The sequence below is a fragment of the Arachis duranensis genome, chromosome 2 (genome assembly GCF_000817695.3).
Source record: "Arachis duranensis cultivar V14167 chromosome 2, aradu.V14167.gnm2.J7QH, whole genome shotgun sequence".
Classification (NCBI taxonomy): Eukaryota; Viridiplantae; Streptophyta; class Magnoliopsida; order Fabales; family Fabaceae; genus Arachis; species Arachis duranensis.
This window is the reverse complement of record NC_029773.3, coordinates 89,242,679-89,262,333: the sequence shown is the minus strand read 5'-3', so window position 1 is coordinate 89,262,333 and position 19,655 is coordinate 89,242,679. Positions and strand designations below refer to the sequence as shown.

The window sequence follows — 19,655 nt, the reverse complement described above, 5'->3', positions numbered from 1 at the left end:
TTACTATTAAAAAAAATTAGGGGTTCGAGACTGCCACTCGCTCCCTTATGTCCGTCCCTATATATATAATCACTACACACACGAAAACAAAGAAACCAAACCCCTCGTCCAAGGAACTGAACTGCAACACTTGATACGTTATTATTGTTCCTCACCAGCAAAATCAAAATGAAGGGTCCACGTACGTTTCAATAATAATAACAATAATAATAATAATAATAATAATAATAATATGTTGCAATTTGCATTAAAAGTATCTTTATTACTATTATTTTATTATATATAAATTAAATGTATGTTTTGATGAATTATGATTGAGTGGTATTAATTAGTATATATCAATTTTATGATCTTTTTGTGATTGATTAAGGTTTAAGTAGTGTCAACATTGATTAGTTGGTGGCTCTTCATCACCCATCTTACCACAAAAGCTTATTTTAATTTGTAGGATTTAGCTATTTCACCTATTCTATATATTTCTCACACTAATAATACTAAGCTTAGTGTATACATGTCACAACATGTTTTGATATTTTTTCTACCATGAAGGTCCTCTTTCTACCGACATAAAACTAGGCTAGCTCAACGGTTGTTTTGGACTTGCAAATTGATTGAATACCTTCCTATCCTAGAATAATGAGAATAAAAAATAAAAATAAATAAAAATTAACATTTGATTTAAAACCTAGATTCAATATTTTATTGTTCAAACTTATTGAATTAATTGTGACAATAATAATCGAAGAAGGTTGTGCAATTTCTAGTTGAAGAAGCCAACACTAGAGAGGAAGAACTAACAGTAATAGCATTACCAATGACGGATCCAGAAAATTTTGATAATAGAGCGAAATATATATAATATGATAATAATTTTTATAATAAAAATATTAAGTTTACATAAAAATTAGTTACCAATTGTTATAATTATATTTTGTTATTGTAAAATATGATTAGGTTTCAAAATATCTAATTACAAATTAAAATACTAAAATAGTAATTTAAATAATAACATATAATTTAAAATTTAATTTTTTATATTTCATATTTTGAAACCTTGACAATATAATTAAAATGTCTTTTTCTTTTTTGTACATGTCTGTTGATCAATCATTTAAAAACCAACTTTCATATAATTAGCTTTTGATGATATTCATTGTTGAAAAAGTTTATTCAATTAGTGTAGTTATAAAAAACTAAAGCTAATTTTAAAAGAAGAAATACAAATGGATAGATAATATTTTTTCGAGTCGATTTCTAAAAAAGAACACCAATTTTATTTAAATTTAAAAATTGATAATTATAATAGACATTTGATATGAAGTACTCAAATTGACTATCAAGTGTCGAAAGTTAATAAAAAATTATTGTGGGATCAAATTTAATAATTTAGTAAAGACAAATAAATATTATTATTATATGCTACTCAATAAAATTTTAAATTGTAGTGAAAGTGCTTATTCCCATATTCATAAGAGTAGATCCGTCCCTGGGTATCACAAAAAAATGTGATAGATTAGGTTAAAGGATGTAATTGAATCAATTGGGAAAAAAGATTTTTGAGAAATAGAATTATGAGAAAGAAAGATATGTTTTAGAATTTAGCAATTGTGTATAAAGAAAGATATGTGTTTGATTATACGTATAAGTTGTCATATTTTTTTCGATATATTTAGATACTTTTGCTGATTTTGCTGATAGATGCATATGTAAAGTATATAGGTGTTGTTTATAGGAGACAATACTTAAAATTCTAAGTGGGTGATCAAGTTTTTTTTTCGAGTGTCACTTATGAAAAATGTGATGATATTTGGTAAAAAAAGTAAATTTAGTTTTTACTATATTAGTCCTTTTGAGATTTTAGAATGAATAGGTGCAGTAACATATACTACCTGATTTGTTTATGATTCATCCAATATTTCACATGTCTCTGTTACATAAATACCATCATAATCCATTTCATGTACTTACCCTTCAATAAGTGGAATTGAAAGAGAATTTATTATTTGAATAAAAATCTATTACTATAATTGATCCACAAATAAGAAAGTTACGTTTTAAAAAAATAGCCTCTAACAAAATTATCTGAAAAAATTATTAAAAAAAACAATAAAAAAATCTGATAATATAATGCGCCACAAATATTCGTATTTGTTCAAAACTTAAAGTATTTTCGTGTTTGAAGTTTGAGAACCGAATTTTTCAAAGGTGAAAAGACTATAAAGTCTTTAAAGAAAAAAACTGAGCCAAGCCTATAACATTTCCTTCTTTTCTTTTCTTTCCAATGGCGCACACACCCTCTAAAAGTATCATACACACATAGACACTATGCTACCATTCCATCCTTTCTCACCGCTAGAATATGTCTTCCTCCCCTCCCTTGTGCTATTTTCTTCAACAATAAATTTTTATATACTTTTGTTTTAATTATTTCCATTACTCTTCTTCTACTCTAACTCTATTATATCTTATCAATTGTGTTTTTTTATGTTGGTTTTTATTGCAAAATTTTATTAAAATAACCTAAATTTGAGAAAGAAAAAAAATCATCTTTTAATTCAAATATTACTAATTATTAAAACATCAAAATGACTGTTTAACTTAATAATTACTTATATCTTTAATTTTTGTCATGATTATAATTATGGATATTAATAAATCCAAAAAAATTTAGAATTAGGATAAAATAGAATTTAAAAATTTTGGGTATATATATTATATTATATCAATTGATCTTAAAGTTAATTTATTAGAGTTATTATTATTATATTTGTGATATTAGATACTCAACGAAATCACTCTTTTTGTTTGTTGAAATCTGTGGAGTAAAAATTTTTCTTTTGAATTTTAATTTATGATAAATAAATCTTGTATTTATAATAAATTTTAATATTGTATCATTTTTATAATTATAGAAAATAATTTTAAAACCAATTATTTAATTATTTACTAACTTAATTGTTAATATGATGTTTATATTAAATATTTTATAAAAAAATTCACCTGAGACATAATATTTCTGCTAAAATTAATTAAGTTTGTTATTTGAAAAATTAAATTACAAATTTAAATATTATCTTGCATTTACACTTTAAATTTGTATAAAGTTATCATATAGATTATTAGTAGATTGATGATGTCTTTATTGATTTGTTTGACAACTATTAACATGATTATAGTTGTATGTTAAAATATTTTGAAAGGTTCTATGACAAAAACTGTATCTAGCAACAATAAGTACTAGACTTAGTGCACCTTATATAATTATATTTTTAGAATCATATAAAATGAAAAATGGTACCTATCTATTTCATGTTCACAAAACCAGTTGAACATATTTATTTCAGAATTCACACAAAAAAACCTAAATATGATTTCTGTCTATTGATTTGAATTTTTTGGATTAGATAATCTTTCACTTATATTTTTTATATAAAATTAAAAGGTTTAAACGTTTAATATTTATAATTAATTATCAATGTGTTTGAATATATTTCTATCACTATTATTAAAGTGAATTTATTTTAACCAAGAATTATTATTTATAATGGTCTTTTGTGAGACTATAGTCTATAGATACTCTATTTACTACTGAATTGTAAAACTCACTTTGTTGTTCTTTATTTTTTTTTTTCAGATATAGGTCTTGATCCTAACCTTGCTTCATCAATTCCGCTCTAATTTTGTTTGAGTTGGTAAGTCCTTTATAGTTCAAGGGCTTAATGTTTTATATAAATAGTTTGAAAATTTTTTAGACTTGTTAAACTGCTTTATATGATACTGATAAAAATTAATTTTAATGACATGAGTATGCTATTTTGTAAATATTTTAATAGGTAAAACTAATAAATCATATTTTACTGTAGATATTAAAGTCGAATTTTTTATAAATATATTTTAAATATGAAGCTGAGGATGTGTTACCTTTTAATATGATTGAAAATTTTATTTATTTCTATTTTCTGTAATATCAATTTTTGAGGCTTGCTTAGAAAGATTTGTTTAAGCGCCAGTTATGACCGAATCGAGTCGTGACACTTAAATTTTAAGATTAATCTTAAAAAATTATTTTAATATTTTTTAGGTGTTAATAATAAAAGTATTTTAATTGTTTTAATATAAAATTTAAATTTTTATTTTCTACTACAATCAAACAACCTTAATCAATACTATAAAATTATTTTAGCCTTTCAAAATTATTGCTAAATGGCCATTTTGGTCTCTTATAATAAATTATGTGAGTATTTTTTCTTTTTAAAATTAATTTTAAATTTTAATTTCTAATATAATTAAACAAACTTAAATCGAAAATAATATTTTAGTCTTTTAAACTTAATTATAAAATATTATTTTTATCAAAATATTAAAAGTAAAGAGTAAGAAGATATAAATAATGAAATTTAAAAAGTAATTTGACTATTTATAAATAATATAACATTAAATATATACATATTTAAATTAAATAATATTAATTTAAAAAAAAAACTAATTTTATTTTTAATTACGAGGATATAAGAAAAATCACCTCATATAATCATATGTATATTTATATGATTGTTCAATTTGGTCATATATACATAGCTTGTATTTGTTCCGGTCCGGCCCAGCCAGAGCATGTCCCGGCCCGGGCGGTCGACCAACGGACAACCAGAACCGGAAGAACCATCCGACACATCCACCCTTCCAGCATAGCACTTAACAGCTGAGAGAAAAGAAAATTTTTTAGAAGGCGAGTTTGTTCTTGTGGGACCCGTCCTAGATCCAGAGTATATAGGAAAAGACTGCCATCTGTACGAATTTCTACAGATAATACTGTACAGATAGCAGTAAAGTGAGGGATAGTGACTGTACTTTGGGGAGGGGTAGGACCCTCTTCCTATATACTCTGGATTTAGGGCAGGTCGCACAAGAGCAGACCCGCCTTTTAGAAAGTTTCCTTTCCCTCTAGCTGTCAAATACTGTGCCGGAGGAGTGGAGGTGTCGGATAGTTCTCCCAGTTCGAACTATCCGTTGGGTCGGTCGCCCGGGCCAGAACATGCTCTGATTGGGTCGGAACAGAATAGGTCTCAATTTTTTTAAGTGATATTTATAAAATTTGGGTCATAGTTATCAAAATTGATTGAATAATAGATTCAGGAGAAATATAGATTTACTAAATCAATAGTTCAATAAAAAATGTTTAAATCAAAATTAATTAATTCAATATTAAATATATAATTAAATTAATTGATGTAATATTAAAACAGATACATATAATAAGAAAAAATTTGACAAAATTCGACCAATCTAATTACAAGCACGGACCAAAAATCAAATTAGACTAGTCTGGTTTATCTGATCTTAGTCAAATCAATCTAAATTTGATAAGGCAAATTTTGTGGTGCCTATAACTTTGGTATCGAAATTATTAAGTTTGTCTTTTATGGTAAGTTTTAAATATTAAAAAATTATTTTTTTATATTTTTTAATTTAAATATTAACTTTTATCTCTTTTTAGTAAGTTAGACAAGTTTATATAAACACCATAGCATGCATTGTTTGATAATTGTCTTATAATAAAATAATAAAATAATATATATTACTCACTTAATATTTCTCTCAAATGATTAATTACAAACTTATTTATATAAATAACAATTTTCTGATTTCCCATTTCTCTTACCTTCTGTTTTTCAGCATTAATAGTTAAGCTTAAACTCTTAATCATGGAAGCACATACTAAAGAAAATAATAAAAATAAAAGAGACAAAATTTGCTCATATCTATAGTATTATGTATCTTTTTCTAATTCCTCTATCTCTCACTAATGAGACTTTCTTTGCATGCAAAAAATTTAAAATTTCATATGGCAAACTACACTTTGTTTTGCTGCCACAATCTCAAGCAATTACTATATTCGTAGCTTGAATAATTGAATCTATGCAATAACCATAGCTAAGTGCTGATCAAGCCAAAACATTCACAATCTCAATGCTTGAAAGTAACCAAGATTGCTCAGCTTTGCTATCACTTCACCAAAAGCCATGGACCATATACATCCAATAAAATCAGTGTTTCTTTGAACTTTTTCGCAACCAAGCAGTCGGAGGTAGTACTCAAGCAAGCCTCAGTACAGCCAGAGCTAGCAACGCCACAGCTCGAAAGTAAACGAAATCATAAATACTAGAGAAAGTACAGGGAGCCAATGATCTAAGCGTACAATGTGTACAATAAAGGTTTAGAAAATATTAGAGATATGATTATTAGTGTTACATTGTTTTATCAGGTTACGCTTTTGGGATGAGTGGTTTCAGGACATTGTATTAGAATTTCAGATTTGCAAGGTCAAGAGTTTGAACCTTAGTGAACCCAAAATTAGTTTTTTATAACATGAGATGTTTATTATCTCTGGGATCCGGATAGTTATTCTGGATAGTATAAGTGATGTTCATTTTATTCATAAATCAAAGATTTAGCCCATTGTACATTTAGGCCATTGACTCCCTAGCACTACTCTAAATACTATTAATAACATCACATTCATCCCAAATTAAACAATTGTTGTGAGAATTGAATTACAAAGGAATTCTTTAAAAAATTCAACCCAATTCTTTCAGTGTGAAGTTTCCAAATCCACAAAATACAGTTGGAAGTATCATGTCTTCTTAATTCTTAAACCATAAATACATCCAAGGAAAACCTAAGCAAAACATGAATAAAAGATGTTAAAATGGAAATAACTCTAGATGAGCTTTGGCTTCTTTGACACAGGAGAGAGAGGATCCTTTGACTCTATCCAAAGAAATTCCTTAATTTCATCTATAAATGGGTACATGTCTCTCAGTATAAAAGGTCTTTCCAAATAATCTACCATGGAATAGACATTTCTCCTCATTACATTAACAGTTAAGAAATTATGAACCTTTTTATGAGCAGGACTGTTAATGTAATCCATATCAATAGCATCCTCCATGATAGATAAATGAAATATAGAAACACAAATTAATGGACATCTATGATTATGATGCTCCTCTAGAAAGCCAATTAACATGGCACAAACCATGTTGTTATCAAGGTAGACGAAAGTCGGACATGCAGCATAAAATGCAGGTTGGATGCCCTCAAAACAACCCTCGATTGGCTGAACAAATCGAACACCTCTTTTGTTCACAAGCAAGGCATGTAAGGTTGCTTTATACCCATTTTTCCATTCACCAAAATGATCGGATCTTTCAATGTCAGAAGTAGAGAGATGAAGACTATAATCCCCGCGGACTGCAACAAAAACATAAGGACTAGATTTCAATTCAATTATAAGTTTCACTGCTGAAAATATCCTTAATGATCTAACAAAACTCAATTCAATTAAACTGTGTACTTTAACCAACTATCCGAGGCCAAGCAGATAAAAATTTCAATTCAATTCAATTCCGTATCGATTGTAGTATGTTTATGGTGAGAAAAATAACTTTTGATCCACCGTATAAAAAAGATAAATAAATTAGAGAAACAAACAAACGAATTAAGTCATTATGATTGAAATTGCTGACAATGATACCTGGAAGAGGCAGTGTAATGGGACGGTGGTAGCGATGTCTGCCCTGAACAGTAAATCTGAAAGATTCTATGAATGCATCAGCTCCCCCCTGTATAGTCCATGTCCCACCTCCCAAGAATGGATCAAAGGAATAGAAGAGCACGCTTTCCAACTCTCCAACATTGGGTGAAGAAGTTTTGCTGTTTAATTCCATAAATGCATCATCTGTCATATCTCCAACACTGGGTGAAGAAGTTTTGCTCTTTAATTCCATAGATCCATCATTTCTCATATAAATGGTTTGAAAATATATTTTTTCATCATACACAAAATGATTTGTTTCAACTACATCAGGAATACTGAGGCCCAAGTCAGGAGGAGACGGTAGAGGTTGCCAGACACGTGTTTGTGAGGGCAGAACCCAGAAGGAATCCGATGATACTCGAGGCTTCATGGGATCGAACTGGATGAAATAATAATCCCCCTTAATTTTTTCGTAGTCGAACACCATCTTGGCGTAGCACATTGGTGGTTTAGAGATTGAGTCCACCTCCTTGAACGTTAACTGCTTCTGCTTCTGTTTCTCATTATCTTCTTCCAGATGAAGTTGGAATGTTTTGAACGAAGGAGGACCGAAACGAGAGTCGGCGTAAGGACGATTTTGAAGACCTCCGACGAGATAGAAGTTGGAGTCGAACTCCACAAGCTGCATGCAGAAAGCCGGAAGATCAGCCTTGAAAGCAGCTGGAATCGGAGGAAGAGAAGCCCAAGTCAGCACCGCCTGGTCCTCCAACTCCTTGGGCGGAGAAAGCAAATCGGAGACGTCGATTCCATAAAACATGTCTAGCGTCTTGAAACACACGTATTGCATCTCTTTCTGTTCCTCCATCTTCCTTTTCTCTTATCGAAACTGAACCCTAGCTGCTCTCGACTATGGTTGATAACAAGTTAAAAAAACACGGACAAGACCAAAGAGTAAAAAATCAAAATAATCTTAATTTTTTATTTTTGATTTAAATCTTTGAGTCAGTCTAAAATCAGCTCAAATCTTTTAGGCGTTTCTGATGCACCATAGTATTAGAAGCATTGCTTTAAATTGGTAGAAGATCCGGTGGTTTACATTCACTCCATAAACAATTTGCTAGAAATTAGGAAAATAAATGACAAGTCTTTGAATATTTCAAAACCATCCTAAATTAATTGTAAGACAAATTAAGCAATGAAAGCCGCAGTAAAACCTTATCCTACCTCCATGGTCAGTCTGATAATATTATGGAAGACTTCGGACGACATCCTTGAAAACAAAATCTTGGATGATGGTTGCCGGCTTCACCAACGGCAACATTGAAGAGAAGAGACCATAGCACCTATCTTGACGATGACAACGAGAATGAAGAAGAGGAAGATTACAGGTTTAAGCAATGATGAGGTGGCAGACGACGGGGACAACCAGTGATACCGTAGTCATTGACGTTGCTGCCACCGCTAACTGGTTACTCCCGTTCTTGATGAGCAGGCCATTCATTTTTTTTTTAAGATTGCTTTTGGTTGTAAATAAAGTTTTTTATTCTTGATTTTATTTTTGTAAAATTCTACAAGTTTTTCATGTAATTAGATCTTCACTAATTGTACTTTTGAGACTTTGAATCTGCACAACTTTTTTATTTATTTATTCAATTTTAGAATAATAACATATTCAATTTCATTGGCAAATTTAACGACAAGGAGGCCATGACACTGATGTTGAATTGTTGTCGAGGACAACAGTGAAGGGGAAGAGCAAGATTGCATGATTTAGGTGACGAAGAAGACGCGGATGGTGATAATCATGTGGTACCATGGTCATTGACGCCCCGATGGTGATTCCAAACTCCTCAAATCTTGTAAGAATTTTTTCATAATTGCAAATGGTACAATAACAATAAGATGTGCAAAGTTTAACTCTAAAAATTTCATGCTATATTGCTGGAAGAAGGGTCAAAATAAGAATTTACATTCAATTTCTGACGGAAAAAGCAATGAATGCTCAAGATGAATAATACCTGAGAACTAGATATCTTCATGAAATTTTCAACTAGCAATTTTGTTGAAGAATATTATCAATAAGAACTTGTAGTTCATATTTGACTTTTACTATATCTGAATTTGTAAGTTTGTGATAGAGATGTTTAATTATGTGATAGCGTTGTGTGCAGGTAACTTAGATTTTTTTAATTGTGTTAACTTTGATAGGTTTCTGGCCAGGCTTGAAAAACATTGGTATATTAACTCTCTTAATTATTGATCATTTTCTTGTCATGGCAGTAATGCAAATTCCTAAAAGAAAGAAGCAGATATATCCAGAGTGGATAATGGGGATGGCAACCTTTGCAGCGACATGTTAAGCGAATTATTATTGTTGAAGGAAAGAAACAAATTGATGGAAAATGAGCTGAAAAAGATGCAAGAAAGATACTCTGAAATGAATCTAAAGTTTACAAAGGTAGAAGGTGAAAGACAAAAGTAGAATATTTGAAATTGAAGGATCTTTGGAAAAAGAAATATCAATGACGACGGGCTCTCATATATATTAGAAGTTTCTTGACTTGGATATTTTGTCCTTTTTATGTACAACAATGTGTCTATTTTATGGTATAAAATTGGACTAGAGTGCTGCTTAACCATCAAAAAGAGATAGTTAGCATATTTGTTTTAACAGCTGACAGTGATAAAATACCATAAAACATAATTTTCATACTCCATACTGTCATTGTTGAACTCTTGGTATTATGAAAAGTCTTGTCCAAGTTTTAATTTACTTTAACTTAAATTTACCATATATATAAAATCCATTAGATAAATTACTTAACCTAGAAGTATGAGCTTAATAAGTCAAGGCCTTCAAATTAAAAATGTTTTGATGTCTATACATATTTCACGTTAAATCCATATTGGCTTGAAATAATGAAAAAGATTGCTCGAAGAACTCAATATTACATATTTCTAAATTTAGTGTTAATTCATTATAAATCAACTTGCATCACTAGAATTTTCATGAAGAGTTTTTGAAGTCAAAATGGTCAAAGAAGAAGCAAAGTTTTAGTTGAATACAATAATCATCAATTTGCTAGATATTGCTAGAAGCTAACATATTGGAAGCTTGAAAATTTTTGAAGAGCATTCAAGAGAATAGTACAATTACAACATTCTACAACATTGAAGAAATTCAAAATCAAATTGAATACCTAAATTAGAATATTATAGAAACTACATAAATATAAGTTGAAGGAAGATTCATGAAGACAACTCATAGCATGGTAGTCATTACAAAATTGATTTGTGATTCATAAATTATTATTTTAGTAGGAAGCATTGCCTATATAAAGGCACATATGCCTTGTGTATTGTATGTGTGTGTTCCATAATGAAATGAGTATGTTTTGAAATTCTCTCATTTGTTTTATGAGTGTTAGTGAGATTGAAAGATGAAAAATATGATAGCGTCATTTATATGAGTGAGTGATCCTAGGGTCAATATAGTGTGGGTATTATACTTACATTTGGTATCAGAGCTGGTTAATCCAGTGTCTGGTGTTGGAGATTTTGTGAGGTGTGAGAGAGTTCTTACATAGTGTTTATTCATAGAGTCGGCATGGCAAACACTTTTAACATTGTGTGGGCCGGTCCCAAGTTAGATGGGAAACTTGATTATAGTTATTGGGAGACTTTGATGTCTACCCATTTGAAGGCCCAGAACCTATGGAATTTCATTGAACCGGCTTCATTGAACCGGGTTTGTAAGAAGGAGCAGATGCTGCCCAACAAAGGAGAGATCAATTGGCGCTATCTCAAATTCATCAAGGAGTAGATTATACGGTGTTTGGCAAAATAGCAAATGCAAAAGTGCAAAAGAAGCATGAAACACGTTGAAGCTGTCATACAAAGACGTAGATAAAGCTCAGAAAGCAAAGCTACAGTCTTTGAGAAGAGAATATGAAAGGTACGAGATGTCTAGCTCAGAAACTGTTGAGCAATATTTTACTCGTATTACAGACCTTGTCAATAAGATGAGAGTCTATGGAGAAGATATGCCCGATAGCAAAGTAGTGGAGAAAATTCTTCGCACCATGCCGATGAAGTATGACTATGTGGTGACTACGATACTAGAGTCCCACGATATGGATACTATAACGATTGCAGAGTTGCAAGGAACCATGGAAAGCCACATCAGTAGAATACTAGAGAAGTCAGAAAAATCAACCGAGGAACCCTGAAAAGCTGAGTGAATTTAAACAATATTGTAGCATCAAGCCGTACACAAGAAAGATGAGGTCGCGGTTTTAATTTTCAAAGTAGAGGTAGAGGAAATTTTAGAGGAAGAGGTAGTGGCAATTACAACCAAGGAAGTTACAATAATTTTACACCACCTAATCAAGGAAGAGGTGGAACGAATTTCAGGCCTGTCAACCGAGGAAGAGGTCGAGGCAATTTTTATCAAGAAAGAACCAATTTCAACTGTTTTCATTGTGGAAAGTATGGACACAAAGCAGCAGATTGCATATTAAAAATGGTGAATAACAATCAAGCACACGTTGCACAAAATCAGCATCAAAATACTGATGATAATCCGGGTACTCAAACTTTATTTTTTACAACTAATTTATGTGTTGAAGATGAAAATATATGGTACTTGGATAATGCTTGCAGTAATCATATGTCTGGAAGAAAGGAGTTATTTTCTTCATTAGATGATTCAGTTAAACTATTATTGAAGTTTGGTAATAGTACAAAGATCTCTATTGAAGGAAAAGGGAACATACCAGTTAGATTGAAAGATGGTTCTCTGAGTTATATTTCTGATGTTTTTTATGTTCCTGAACTTGATTACAATTTACTAAGTATGGGACAATTATCTGAGAAGGGATATAAGATGATAACTTATCATGGATATTGCACTATGTTTGACAACAACGGAAGGTTCATAGATAAAACAAAGATTAATGTTTCCATTAAAAATTCAACATGTTAATCCCTCTTGCATGAGTTCTGTGATACTTGATGATAATTGGTTTGGATATTTTTATTTTTCTGGCCTAAACTACCTGTCAAGAAAAGGACTTGTTTCTAGCCTACCACGGATTCATATTCCCAATTGTGTTTGTGAGTTTTGTCAACTGGGAAAGAAGCACAGAGATCCATTCCCTACAGGAAAGTCATGGAGAGCTAGAAGATTACTTGAAATTGTGCATTTAGATCTCTGTTCTGTAGAAGTTCCAAGTAATGGTGGTAGCAGGTACTTTATCACTTTTATTGATGATTTTAGTATATATACATGGGTATACTTTCTGAAGCAGAAATCAGAAGCATGTGATGTCTTTAAGACATTCAAGGCATTTGTCGAAAAATAAAGTGGCTATAAAATCAAAATTCTCAGAACAGACAGAGGAACAGAATATCTTGCGTGTTCAGAATACTTTAAGCAACACGGAATTCAACACCAACTAACAACTAGATACACTCCTCAACAAAATGGAGTTGCTGAAAGAAAGAACAGAACCATCATGAATATGGTCAGATGCATGCTCAACTCAAAACAAATGCCTAAAGAGTTTTGGGCAGAAGCAGTTGCAACAGCAGTTCATATTTTAAATTGATGTCCAACAAAGAGTGTTCGTGATAAAACACCAGAGGAAGCTTGGAGTGGAAAGCGGCCTTCCATTCATCATTTCAGAGTCTTTGGGTGTATTGCTAATGCAACCGAGCAACCAGAATCATCTAGAAGACCTCAAAGAGAGAAGAAACTACCAGCTAGATTAGCAGATTATGAGGTTGGCAATGACAACGATCCGTCTGATGAAGAAATCATAAATTTTGCTCTATTTTCAGATTGTGAGCCGTTAAACTTTGAAGAAGCCTCTAGAGATAACAATTGGAAGAAAGCAATGGATGAGGAGATTCATGCCATTGAAAAGAATGACACATGGGAGCTGACAGATTTACCAGCAGATAAGAAGTCGATTGGAGTAAAGTGGGTTTACAAGACTAAGTACAAACCTAGTGGTGAAGTTGATCGTTTCAAAGCAAGATTAGTTGCTAAGGGATACAAACAAAAGCCAGGTATCGATTATTTTGAAGTATTTGCTCTTGTTGCTAGATTAGACACTATTCGTATGATTATTTCACTCTCGCCTCAAAATAAGTGGAAGATACATCAAATGGATGTTAAGTCTGCATTTCTAAATGGCACTTTAGAAGAAGAAGTGTATGTTGAGCAACCTGTAGGATATGAAGTTCTTGGAAAGGAAGATAAAGTTTACAAATTGAAGAAAGCTTTGTATGGGCTAAAACAAGCACCAAGAGCATGGTACAAGAAGATTGATTCTTATTTTATTGATAATGGTTTCAAAAGATGTCCATTTGAACATACTCTTTATATCAAGTTCGTTGAACCTGGAGATATCTTGATCCTGTGTCTTTATGTTGATGATTTAATCTTTACTGACAACAATTTGAAGATAATTGCAGAATTCAGGGAGGCTATGATAAAGCACTTTGAAATGACAGATATGGGTTTGATGTCTTACTTTCTTGGCATTGAAGTGGTTCAAAGAGATGATGGTATTTTCATTTCTCATAAGAAATATGCAAATGATATTTTGAAGAAATTTCAAATGGAACATTCAAAGCCAGTTTCTACTCCAGTCGAAGAGAAGTTCAAATTGCTGAGAGAAGATAAAGGAGGAGCAGTAAATCATACATACTACAAAAGCTTGATTGAAAGTCTAAGGTACTTGACTAGAAGTCTAAGGTATTTGACTGCGACTAGACCAGATATTGTGTTTGGAGTTGGTTTGCTTAGCAGATTTATGGAGGAGCCTTGTACCATCCATTTGCAAGCGGAAAAGAGAATTCTTTGATATATCAAAGGTACTTTAAATGATGGAATTTATTATGAGAATACTAATGAAGTAAACCTTGTTGGCTACACTGATAGTAATTGGGTCGGAGATATAGAAACAAGAAAAAGTACTTCGGGGTTTGTATTTCATCTTGGTTCTAGTGCAATTTCATGGTCGTCAAAGAAACAACCAGTAGTAGCACTATCTACAGCAGAAACAGAATATATAGCAGTAGCAAGTTGTGCAACACAAGCAGTTTGGCTAAGAAGAATTCTTGAGAAATTGAACGAGAAACAAAATACTCCGACAACAATATTTTGTGATAACAAGTCAGCTATTGCACTTTGCAAAAATCCAGTATTCCATGGAAGATCGAAGCATATTGATATTCGATTTCACAAAATCAGAGAGTTGGTGAATGAAAAAGAAGTTGTAATCGAGTACTGTCTAACTGAAGAACAAGTTGCAGATATCTTTACAAAGCCATTGAAGACAGAGTTATTTTACAAATTGAAGAAGATGCTTGGAATGATTAATTCTGCAAGTTTGATTTAAGGGAGGCAATGTTGATTAAAAATTTTAAATCAAAATTTTCATGAAGATTTTTTGAAGTCAAAATGGTCAAAGAAGAAGCAAAGTTTTAGTTGAATACAATAATCATCAATTTGCTAGATATTGCTAGAAGCTAATGTTGGAAGCTTGAAGATTTTTGAAAACATTCAAGAGAGTAGTATACCTACAACATTCTACAACATTGAAGAAATTCAAAATCAAATTGAATTGAAATTGGAAGTCAAGCAAATTAGAAGATTATGGAAACTACATGAATACAAATTGAAAGAAGATTCATGAAGCCAACTCATAAAATAGTAGTCATTACAAAATTGAGTTGTGATTCATAAATTATTATTTTAGTAAGAAGTATTGCCTATATAAAGGCTTCATATGTATGTTGTAAATTATCTCTCTATGAATCAAAATACTTAGTGTTTGTTTATGTTCCATAATGAAATGAGTATGTTTTGAAATTCTCTCCTTTGTTTTATGAGTGTTAGTGAGATTGAAAGATGAAAAATATGATAGCGTCATTTATATGAGTGAGTGATCTTAGGGTCAATATAGTGTGGGTATTATACTTACATTTAGAGTGTAACATATAAATAAATTGATAGATTCTATTTTTTTTCCTATATGAAAGATTCTCAAAACTTGTTAAAACAAAGAGATGAACTCCATATAATTAAACTCCAGAATCAAATAAGCAAAATTAATGAGACAATTTTATTTTAGTTGTCATCATTCATGAACCATTAATTTAAAAAATGCATTTATCTTATATCTACAAAATCTCCAAATAAACAACGGAAGAAAATAACATTTTTCAATTTTCACATACTTTCCAATTCATAATCTTAAATTATTCACTGTTCTAGGTTACAAATTTCATCGTAATCAAAATTTAACAAAAAAAGTGAAAAATCGTGGATTTGGAGAGAGGAAATGAAAGGAACGAAACGAGAGAGGAAGAACCGAAAAAGACTAATAGGTACTCACTGTGTTATTGGAAAACAATTTGGCATGCTTCATGAATATACACAAGCATTCTTAATTTGTATTAGAACAAAAAAAATGAAATTAATTAAGCAAATTCATACCTGAAACTGAGGTTTCATTAGAACTCTGGAAGTGGAGGATGAAGGGGAAGATCGAGCACCACGGTGCTGACGATGACTCGAAGAGAAAAGAGAAAAGAGAGAAGAGAGAAGAGAGAAGAGAGAAGAGGAGATGGGGAGAGCGAGCCTAGGAACTGACGCCGGGAGATGAGATGAGACCGGCAGTGAGTGTTGGCTAGACGGCGACGGCGAGGGCAGAAACAAGAAAAGGGTGGAGTGGGTGGTGATAGTTCTGAACGGATTGAAGAGAAAAAGAATTAGGATTCCACTTTATGAATTTAAAATATATTTGGAATAAAATATAAAAAAATTATTATTATTATTAACCTCCATATGTGGTATATTTATAAATTATGTTTTGTGCATATTAAAAAAATTCAAAAGACTTGAGCTTATTATAGAGAGACTCTAAATCTTTTTGTGCTTTTGTAGTTTTGCTACAAAAACTTTTATTTAATTTAGAGCCGTTATTTGTCCCACTACTCTTGCGCGTATAGAGCCATTTACATTTGACCTTGAGAAATATTTGAAGGTTTTTAGTTTTTTTTTTCCAACCCTGAAAAGTAAACGGGTTGTTCTTCGAATAGAAAAAAAAATTTAACATGACCATGTCTAGATTAGGAGAATGGGCCGGATCACCGATTTTGATGAAAATTGGACAAGTTGAATTGGTTTTTACTCGGTCAAATGCTTAAACAGTCCAGAGAATGGCAAACCCAACTAGATGACTGAGTGATTGGATTTTCAATCAAACCGAACTGAATTTTAATTTAACGTCGTTATTTATCTGGTTGCCCTCGCACGTCGACAACCACTACATTTGACTTTGAGTAACATTTGAATATTGAGACCAATATTTGGATATTTTTATTTTCAATAAATTTTAATTCTAAATCAGTATTTGTTTTTTTATTTTGTTAGAGAAATTAATTATTTTGTCAAATTTCGGTGAAATATTAGATAAATAAATATTTATTCATATTTAATAAAAACATATATTTTAAGGCTTATTTGAAATTAGTGTGCTTTGAGATTGAACGTGAGATTTAGATGCTTTTGTGGTGAAAATTCAGACGTCTTCTCATATAAAGATGAAGTCATCCGAATTTCTTGTGAACAGGTGAAGAATGATATCTACAAAAAATTTCGATACTTAAGTTAGCAAAAATTTATGTAAGTTTTCTTGTAGATCGAGTTTGAAATATTAATAAAGATGTCAATGTATTTATAAGATTCAAATTAAATTAATTAATATTTTAATGACCGATTTGAATAGAAAATAAAAATTTATGAATTATTCTGAGTTTTTACTCAACTTAAAAATATTCTAAAAACTAATGTATGTACTGTATCATTAATATTTTATAAATTAATGTCCCTATTTTGAAATGACAAAAAAATTTATTTTACATAAAAAGAATAATATCTCAAATCAGTGCTTAAAAAAATTTTAATTAGACACTTATACCCTCAATAAATTTTAATCATCAAATTAGTTTTTAAATTTTTATTGTGCTAGATAAATCAATTTTAACATTAAATTATTTATCTATATAAAGAGACTAATTTGAGAAATTTTTAAAAAAAATATAAAAACTGTCATGTCTTTTATTAAATAATAACAGTGATTAATTTGTCTAATTTTTTTTATTAAAATTCAACATAGAGATTGATATGTTTGATAAAATAAAAAGTTAGAGACCAATTTAGTAATAAAAATTTGTTAAAGATTAAATTATTTGACTAAAAATTATTCGGAAACTATTTTAGAATATTACTTGAAAAAAAAACACGTTCCATTAATGCTCAAATTTATACTAACTTCCAAATGAACACAAGCCTGCATTGGTTGAAGCATAAGGGAAAAAAAATGACCCAAATAAAAAAATCAGCTCCAGTATAATAGAAATGTACACAAGTTTCAGTTAATCTGTATTCACCTATTCTAGTCTATATATATTTCTATGATAGAGATCATAGACATTATATTAATGGCTATAACAGATCTTATTGACACTCAATATAATATTGTAGTGTGTAGAGACTAGAGAATGAATCGCGTCCACTCAATTATATTTATGGCTATAATATAGCTATTTAGATGCTTGATTTGAGCAATGTAAGATATTTGCAGTATATAGCTGCATAAATTTGACAGAGAATATGTAGTTTCTAAGAGGATTTCTTCTCTCAGCTTTTAACGATTGGTAATTTCCAGCATTATTCATTTGGACAATTTGACTAGAGAGGAATGATCGAGTATTTAATAATCATGGTTCAGGAGTCGTGGAAATAATCAACAAATCCTTCATGTTCTCTGACGAATGGCTTGGTGGTACTATCTCTGGTTGTTGATGGCAATACCGAAGATAACGAGAGGTTGATACCACTATTGGAGTTGGTCGTAACGTGTGTAATTTGCTTTTAATTTCTGTTGTTGGCTCTTGTTGCTCCACGATGTGTTTTAATTCAAAAAAAAAATCCCAGCATTATCTTACTAGTAAATCCACCAACCATTCAGTTATTCAATCAATACCAACATTCAATTGAACCTAGTCACAAACACAATGCCTATTTTTCGCTCCTTGTGAAGCAATCTTCAAAACTTCTTGTTAGCATTCATATATAGGCATCATTAATTTCTAGAATTTACATAAGAACAATACTTCCTGCCAGTTAAGAAAATAGGATATCCACGGAAAATCTCAACTAATGTTTAAGAAACATTAAATGTAACAATATGAACATTTACCAAAATTCCAATTAAACGCACACACATGACACCCATATCATTACACTATATTCATGCTTATAAAGTAATGCTTGCTTCTATATTCTATTGAAAGGTTAAAACATTTGGGGAAAAATTTTGCTTGCATCAGCAAAACACGAATCCCACACTTGAAAATTGTAGACATTCATTTGGTTTACATAACAATAATTAACTAATGTCAGAGTTTGATAACCTAAAACATATTCATCTCACTTTAATTCACTGTCACACTATAAATATTCAGGTCATCAATCTATGTCAAAAAGCCATGCTTATTAAATGATTGCTCCGGCGAATAGCAGATGAAGTTACTCTTGTTATAATTTGTGACAATACAAGTAACAAAAACTATTTGTACCGAATTAAGCTATCTAATTTAGTAGCCAGCATTATCACTGTGAAAACACAGATTATTAACCTGATTAGTAAATTTCAGTGACAATCTCTCTAGTGCAAAGCAATATAAGACAACAAATAAATCTGAAACAATGCCATTGATATAACACAAAACTTCATTTATTAAGTATGATTATATTTATACGCAATTTATTTTATAAAATAATCAAAGAGCTATAGTATTATGTATCTTTTTCTAATTCCTCTATCTCTCACTAATGAGACTTTCTTTGCATGCAAAATTTAAAATTTCATATGGCAAACTACACTTTGTTTTGCTGCCACAATCTCAAGCAATTACTATATTCGTAGCTTGAATAATTGAATCTATGCAATAACCATAGCCAAGTGCTGATCAAGCCAAAACATTCACAATCTCAATGCTTGAAAGTAACTAAGATTGCTCAGCTTTGCTATCACTT

At 30.6% G+C, this 19,655-nt stretch overlaps 1 protein-coding gene across 1 annotated transcript; it reads right to left on the bottom strand.

Annotated features, from left to right (window-relative positions):
- Positions 1 to 6,546: 6,546 nt before the first annotated feature.
- LOC107475894 (uncharacterized) lies at positions 6,547 to 8,444 on the bottom strand. Its single transcript, XM_021135963.2, has 2 exons — positions 7,535 to 8,444; positions 6,547 to 7,251 (listed from the first exon to the last, which is right to left on the bottom strand). Exons 1-2 carry the CDS (start codon positions 8,400 to 8,402, stop codon positions 6,719 to 6,721), a joined length of 1,401 nt encoding a protein of 466 aa, XP_020991622.1. The 5' UTR covers positions 8,403 to 8,444; the 3' UTR covers positions 6,547 to 6,718.
- Between the last annotated feature and the right edge of the window lie 11,211 nt (positions 8,445 to 19,655).